Source organism: Polyergus mexicanus, unplaced genomic scaffold (assembly GCF_030449975.1).
Source record: "Polyergus mexicanus isolate NDT 795.1 unplaced genomic scaffold, iyPolMexi1.0 SCAF_17, whole genome shotgun sequence".
NCBI lineage: Eukaryota > Metazoa > Arthropoda > Insecta > Hymenoptera > Formicidae > Polyergus > Polyergus mexicanus.
In genome coordinates this window covers 4,215,225-4,224,130 of record NW_027223337.1, presented here as the reverse complement: position 1 = coordinate 4,224,130, position 8,906 = coordinate 4,215,225, and the positions used below count along the sequence as shown (strand labels likewise).

The window sequence follows — 8,906 nt, the reverse complement described above, 5'->3', positions numbered from 1 at the left end:
AATAATTTTCTTTGCTAATCGCAATACATGCGTCTAACACAGTCCACAGCTCGGAAGAGAAGACCCGAGCGCATAGCAACGAGCTTTAACAAGGCCCTAGTTACTATAGCAACGGATGTTGTTGCTACTGCGGCTGCGGGTCTTCTTCTTCCGAGCTGTGGACTGTGTTAGACGCATGTATTGCGATTAGCAAAGAAAATTATTAAATCAGTGGTGAGCATATTGAACAATATACTATATTGGACAACAAGAGCTATCCAGAAAATAAGGCAAGTAAAATCTGTAACCTGTAATCTTTATGAAATAGTTTTTGCTTGAATATGTAGTACATATTTACATAATTATTCATGTGTTAAACATTACAAAATAATACATACATTCAATCAGCTATGCCGAAGCGTAAATATCTGTCTTCGCATATTTCAACGAGATATCGCCGTAAATTAATTAGAGAAGAGAGTGATGAATTATTTCCACTTATTTGTAATGAAAAACCTAGAGTAAATTCGTGCGTAACTGTAAGTAATTCCACTTTAAATAATGACAATGATAAAATTGTACATGTCAATATCAATAACGCTCTTTCCAAAATTGTACAAGAGACAAAAAATTTACCATTTTCCGATGAAACGAATATTTCCGAATCTGATGCTTCTTTGAACAATATATTTTCGCACGAAACTTTAATAAGAGAGAATAATAATTCAGAAAAAGAAAACAATGATTTTGAGGCATTCTTAGTACAATGGGCTATCACGTATCGTATTTCTCATGTAGCTTTATCACATTTATTATCTGGTTTAAAAAAAGTACATCAATTTTTTTTTAATTTACCAAAATGTGCAAAGACATTACTACGTACACCACGATCTTCTGTTATTACTGACATATTTCCTGGTCAATATTGTCATTTTGGTATTGAACATGGTGTTCTACAATTTTTATCTACAAATAATAGTACAGTTTCATCTTCTATTCAGATTCAAATCGGTATTGATGGTGTGCCGATATCTCGATCCAATTCAAATCAATTATGGCCCATTTTAGGTCGAATCATGCCTTATGGAAAAGTATTTCTAATTGGTTGCTATTTTGGCAAAACCAAACCAGCGGATGCAAATGAATTTTTAAAACAATTTATAAAAGATATAAATATTTTGATTAATAAGGGCATAACTAATAACAATGAAACAACATTTCCAGTGTCAATACACTCTATCATATGTGATGCTCCTGCTAAATCTTTCATTACACTTACTAAAGGACATAGTGGTTATTTTAGCTGCACAAAATGTACAATTGAAGGTGAATTCATCGCTAACAGAATTTGTTTTCCCAATTCTGACTGGCAAAAAAGAACAGACGCTAATTTTCGTAATCAAACTCAAGAAGAATATCATCTCGGTCGTTCTATTTTATTAAACATTCCAAATTTTGACATTGTATCTCAAATTCCATTAGATTACATGCATATGATATGCATTGGCGTTGTTAGGAAGTTGATAAAATTATGGATAAGTGGTCCTCTTAAAGCTAGATGTTTATCCTCGCAACGAATAAAAAATATTTCTCAATTTCTTCTCGATATTAGGCATCTTATTCCAAAAGAATTTGCAAGAAGACCGCGAGAAATTCAAGATTTTGCACAGTGGAAAGCAATCGAATTAAGACAATTTTTGTTATATACCGGTCCTGTTATATTACAAAAAGAAGTAAATCCTGATATATTTTCAAATTTTCTTACTTTACATGTTGCTGTTCGGATTTTATGTCAAAATAATAGTACAGTTGAATATATTGAATATGCGAATAAATTATTGAAACATTTTGTTGAATGTTTTATCAAAATTTACGGGCCCGAATTTGTATCCCATAATGTTCACGGTCTTCTTCACATAACTGACAGCGTAAAACAATTTGGGCCATTAGATACTTTTAGTGCCTTTCCATTTGAAAATTTTATGAAAGAATTAAAATCTCTTTTGAGAAAATCTGAGAAACCATTAGAGCAAATTAGCAATCGTTATGCGGAAATGAGTTTTTATAAAATCAAATCTGACGATGCAGATATATCAAAAATAAGTGTAAAGAATTCACACGAAAAAGGACCGTTGATATCAGGTTGTTTCAATCCACAATTTTTGAAGGTTGAATTTCCCCATTTTATTATTTCAATCAAATCTTCTGATAATTGTTGTCTCATAGAAAAAGATATTGTCTGTTTGGAAAATATCGCAACGTCGAGTGAAGGTAATTATATTGCAATAGGTCGTAAATTCAAAATTGTTGAAGAACTTTATAATAATCCATGCAGTTCTATTCATTTGGGTATATTTAAAGTAAGTCAATTATCTGACATTCAAACCTGGCCTTTGCATAAAATCAGTCATAAATTCGTAAAATTGCCATACAGGAATGAAAGATATTTCGCAGTAATACCGCTTATAAGCACTACATATTAATAATATTTGTATATTGCGCTTTAATTTGTTTAATAAAAAATTAAAATAAATTCTGACAATAAAAGCAAAATAAAATATGACAATAAAATAAAAAATTAAAATGATTTCTGATACACAATAATCTATACAAATTGAAATCTTGTTTACAATATTACTCGTAGAAGCTCTTTTGTATAATTTCACAGGAAGATGTCGAATCGAGGATTTATCGTCGTAGAATTCTCCGATGGTATCCAAGTAATACCCAAAATTTGGTTACAAAATGAGGATGTATGCAAATATCCTTCACATTTCAAAACGGATTTAAGACTGCGAAAGGCAATTGAAAAAGAGGAAATACCAAATTCTAATTGGCCTTCCTTTAAAATTAATCGGATTTTTGGCGAGTATTGTAAGTATTTCAATAAAATAGCTTTTATTGCTGTTAAGTTTTACCTATTCATAATACTAAATGTTTACAACATTTTCAGCGTCTTTGCAAAAGGCTGATGCGAAAGCAGAAAAGACCTTATACACGTCAGATATGGATACTGAGAAAGAAGCTAAATCTTATAGAAAATATAGAGCGAGGAAAGTTTTATCTTCATCCGAAAGCGAAGAAGAGTCATGCACAAGTGCAATTTTGCCACCTGCTCCATGTCCTCCTGCAAAACGTAATTATAAACAATTCTAATCGCGTATATATATATATATATATATATATATATATATATATATATATATAAAATTCATATATATCTCTCTTATATTTTAACATTATATTTTATTTTATCAATATGAAAGGTCAACGACTGTGCAATACAAACGAAACAGTACAATGTGAAAGTGCATCCATTACACGTTCTTGGGATTCTGCAAAAAAATACAAAGTATCATCACAAATTTCAAACTTGAGCTCCTACTCATCATCTTTGCAAGGTGAGCAAATTTATTACATATCTCCATGTAACAATGCATATAATATTATATAAAATTTCATACTTATAATTAATATTATCAGTAAGTATAAATTTAAAAATGTATACATAATTTTTTACATACAATATTTAAAATAATACATATACAATATTAATAATATTTTAAAAATTGTGTGCCTACATATTCTATCTATACATATATGGATATACGACGAAATATACATATATGTATATATAGAATAATATATATATGTACTATACTCATATAGTTTACATATATAACTTGTCAAAATTCCATTTTCTTTCTAACTCCTATTTTGAATGCTAAATGTATTTATAATATAATTTATGTGCAGATGCGAATGATTATGGTACTTTGTACGAAAGAGATGAAGAAGCGCTTAACATTGCTACAAGAGAGAAAAATCGAGACAATTCAATACACCGACATATGAATAAAATGGAGGAAGTTGGTCGATCTAACTGTACGCAAGGAAACCAATATATAAAGGAAAAGGAAAATAATAATTTAAATCATCAATTTTCACAAGCTGCGATTGGTAAGTAAATGTAATGCATATAAATATAATATATACACACATACACACGCCCACACACACACACACCACGCGCGCGCGCGCACGCCATTAATTTTATACATATATATTTCATATTTATCATTAATATTATCAGCAATTATAAATTTAAAAAAGTATACATAATTTTTTACATACAATATTTAAAATAATACATATACAATATTAATAATATCTTAAAAATTGTGTGCCTACATATTTTATATATACATATATGGATATACGACGAAATATACATATATGTATATATAGAATAATATATATGTGTGTGCACTCATAAAGTTTACATATATCTTGTCAAAATTCAATTTTTCTTCTAACTTCTATTTTGTATGCTAAATGTATTTATAATATATTTTATGTGCAGATGCGAATGGTTATGGTATTTTGTACGAAAGAGATGAAGAAGCGTTTAACATTGCTACAAGAGAGAAAAATGGAGACAATTTAATACACCGACATATTAATAAAATGGAGGAAGTTGGTCGATCTAGCTGTATGCAAAGAAACCGATATGTAAAGGAAAAGGAAAATGATGATTTAAATCATCAGTTTTCACAAACTGCAATTGGTAAGTAAATGTAATGCATATAAATATAATATGAACACACACACACATACGTACGAACACACATGCACGCACGCACATACGCACACGCATACGCACACGCATGCACCATTTATTATATATATATGGACCGTTTATTTTGAAAGTGGTGCAAGTCCATTTTCTTTTGTTTCGAGAAAATTAAATGTTAGCAGATCTGACAATTAAAAAATATAGGTTAATTATGTGAAGTCTGGGAATGTTTGTACTAATTTATCAATATGTAATTTGATTATATAAATTTCTTTTAGGCGAATTTAACTAAAATAATATATATTTCCAGGCTGCAAATGGACTTACACCACTTTCATAATTAGTCAATTGTAAATATCATTTAATTTCAATTTTGAAATAACAAATATCACTTAAAATATATTTCATATTAATCCAATTTTGTTTATAAATAATAACAAGAAATAAAATAGAATTTGTATTTTTTATTTTGAACGTTAATTATATTTATATATTGTTAAACTTAACACAAGATATTGGTATTATTAATTATTTATGCTCTTCATGTGGCAGTGTTTTGAAATATTCATGATGTACAGGAAGTATATAAGGTAATAGCTGCTGCATATCCTTATATTTTTCGTATGTAATAGGCCTGGCATCGTGATGGAAATTGGACTTACACCACTTTCATAATCAATGGTTACGCAATTTCTTTTACCGGCCAATTTTAAATTGAACAAAGCATTGGCATTTTTTAAGATATTAAATACTAACTAGTTATAAACAAAAAGTTTACACTAAATTAAGAATAAATTACGTCATATCTCATTTTTTTAAAAAAAGGACTTACACCACTTTCAAAATAAACGGTCCATATATATATATTTGAAATAAATGGTGTACATATAGAAATTTTGCAACTGTAATAGAGTTTAGCAATTGTGTATTGTGAGCAGATTTAGCAATTGTAAGGCCTTTATTTATACGTGTTAAATTGTTTTCTATACAAATTTAAAAATAATAGGTATTACAACTTTTACCTATTTCTAAAATTTTTAATAAAATCTATATATATTATTATTATTATTTTTTTATAGTTTTATATAACTTTTATATAATAGATATGCGAAAGATAACAATAATAATAAATATTTTCATATAGAACTATCAATTTAAAAAAAAATGCAATAATCTACATTTTATTTCATTCATTAGTAAAATTGTATAATATATCGAAATACAATATATGTTCTTGTCTGCTATATTTTTTGAAAAAGCAACGTATGTAATGCCACTAATTTATATGTTTTATATACAATTTATATATTTAATTTACTATACTTATTACATTTTATTATATTATTATATACATTTATATACATTTATTTATATATATTATATACATGTATATGCTATTTATACATTATAAGTGTATATATATATATATATATATATATATAACCGTTTATTAATAATAAATGCTATTTACAGTGGATCATTTCAAGAGATTAACAAGAGAAATAGTGACTATAAAATATGATATGAGACAAGCATTGAGCTTATTAGATATTTTAGTTGAAAGAACTAATAAAAGCACAGAATGTGCAAGTACGAAATTTTCTTTTGGTGACGCTGAAAATCGGTTTCCGTTGCAAACTGTAGCCCAATTAGCGGAAGTTGAGGAGATTTTGAAAGTTTCAGATTCCCAACATAACACTGAAATAGTAAGTTAACGCATATAAATTTATATACAATATAATAGTCATATATATATATATATATATATATATGTATTTCACAATTATTATCAAATCTTTTATAAGTACATTATATAATCAATCTTAGGTAAACTTTTCCACAGTAAAAACATTGTATGTCCTTTTCAGAAATTTTAATCCCTATTTTAATTTTATACATATAAATAATCCCAATTAAAATAATTAAGCGTAAAAAGCTGGTTTTTTTTACTTATAAGATTATCACATTTCATGAGATGTATTAATCATTTAAAATTATTATTAATTATTTATTAGATATTATCAGAGATATTAATCACTTAAAATTGCTATAGAAAATGATTGAAGATTGTTAAGAAAAAGACATTACTTTATTTAATCTAATAATATATTACTTTTACTCTTACCTTATAGCGCGTATATATCAAATCTATCGGAGGAACATGCGTCGATGATGCCGTAAAGAGAACGTTGTATAAAACATTCTCAAATAAATTGGCGGAGAAATATAACTGGGAAGGCCGACGCGGAAAAGAGCCACTGCATAAATTGGAACTAATGAAAGTTATTTTCAGTAAGTTTGTTTATATGTAAATACAACTGCAAAATATCTTCTGTTAGAAGATATTTTATTTTTTTTCCTCTCTATATGCGTGTAAAAATGACAGCTAATTAGTTTCAATAACTTGCCATGGAACATTCTGTATCATATATAGATATATTTATGATTATTACTTTAATCAAATTTAAAAAGTTTTTGATGAATTAAATTTTATTTCCATTTTTACATTGTATAACTTAGAAATAATTATTAAACAAAGATAATACACTATGAATTACTATAGTCATCAATCAATTAGTATAGAAGAAAAAATTAAAATAATGAAAATATTTTTAGGATCCATACTTCACAATATCCCAGATTCCGATCAGGGCAAAATACAACGAAGGGTTATGGAGTGGTTTCGACATTCAAAAGCGAGACATGAAAATGAGAAGAAGCGGACCCATAGATGCGAAGGCAACGTTTCTAATTTATCAGAATAAAGAACTGGAAAGGTATATTAATAATGTCAAAAGGTATGAAATATTAATTATTTTAATCATTACTGGCAACATATTACATACAAATTCTATTGTACGTTGTGTTATAGAATTATTTGCATATTTCGCAGTTATTTTCACTTGCAATAATGTACGTAAGTTCGTTTTCAGCTCTTTTTATGAAACAGTCACTGATGAAATGCGATGTGCAAGTTTCCAATAGCTTATTATATCGCAAGTCTGAGACTTCCTAAAAAAAAAAAAAAAATTAATACAAGATATGAATAGATATAGCGAAAAGATAAGAAGGGGAGAAATATATTATTGTTTTAACACACAATTTTCTAAACTCGTATTCAGAATAATGTTTATTTTTTATATGTTTAGATTTTTATATGTATCTATACTCACCATTCACGCTCATCACTGTATATTGAAATTAAATTTGCATGGCTCTTTAATTATAGATTATTTCCGACACTATTTGTACACTACTATTGCTTATGTTTCTGTAAAAGCCATTGGCTTTAAGTAGAATGGACTGGGTTTTGATATTCACTGCTAATATTGAATATCAATAGTATATGTTATGTAAATTATAAATTTTCAGTATTGAGAGCCATTAGAAAAATATAAAAACAGTAAGATTTAGACGGTAAACAAATTGATCAATCACAATTGAGTACTCTCGAAATAACCCTAGTGAATCTCGATTATGATTGGTCAATTCGCTTACTGTCTAAAAATAAGCCTATTATAATAGATTTTACATATGTTTCAGATGTGCATGGACAATTTATATCCACATTTTAATTAATAATAAAAGTTATATAGTTTTTCGAGTTACGCGCATTATAAATATATTAAGATTGCATATAATAATCGAACATATGCATCTGTGTTAATAAAAATTTTTATTTTATGAAATTTTTATTGACACAGATTCGTGTGTTATCATCAATTACTGCAAAATATTTCTTATTTATATGATTTGTATTTGTTATTGGTTTTACAATAAATAGAAAAAGGTTTTTCACAATTTTTTCATTTTTGTGTGTTTACAATTATCTTCCTTTTACTATTAAGATGAAAATAGAACCGACTGATCGAAAAAGTGCGAAATCTTCTTAATTTATTAATTGTACCGTTAAAAATATTTGCAATTTTATTTCATATCGGTTATATATGATAATATATACAATTATAACTTAATTCAAATTTATTAATAAAACCGAAAAAATATTTTTCTTTTCAATAAAAAATTATATACAATACATTTACAGGCAATAACTAAAAAAAAAAATTTTTCGTAGGGATTGTTGGATATGTATTATTTATTCATTTTTCTGTTTGCGTAAATAATTGTATTAAGAACAATATATTTTTGATTTTACGAAACACAAACCAATTATATAATATGAATAATTCAATTATCTCTAGTTTCAATCTAAAAATTAAGAATTTTCTTCCTTTAGTAATAAATTGCTGATATATGTTATGAATTGTGTAAAAAATTTTGATATCAAAGAAAATTCTTTATCTTAAAATTTTGTTAATTATATTTTAAAGTTTAATAAAAATTTTCAATA

At 26.8% G+C, this 8,906-nt stretch overlaps 1 protein-coding gene across 1 annotated transcript; it reads left to right on the top strand.

The window, feature by feature from the left end:
• Nucleotides 1-2,651: 2,651 nt before the first annotated feature.
• On the top strand, nt 2,652-7,495 carry LOC138940534 (uncharacterized). Its single transcript, XM_070309519.1, has 8 exons — nt 2,652-2,853; nt 2,933-3,115; nt 3,246-3,380; nt 3,736-3,939; nt 4,343-4,546; nt 6,029-6,261; nt 6,688-6,847; nt 7,172-7,495. The coding sequence occupies exons 1-8, from the start codon at nt 2,652-2,654 to the stop codon at nt 7,318-7,320; spliced, it is 1,470 nt and encodes a 489-aa protein (XP_070165620.1). The 3' UTR covers nt 7,321-7,495.
• The last annotated feature ends 1,411 nt before the right edge of the window (nt 7,496-8,906 follow it).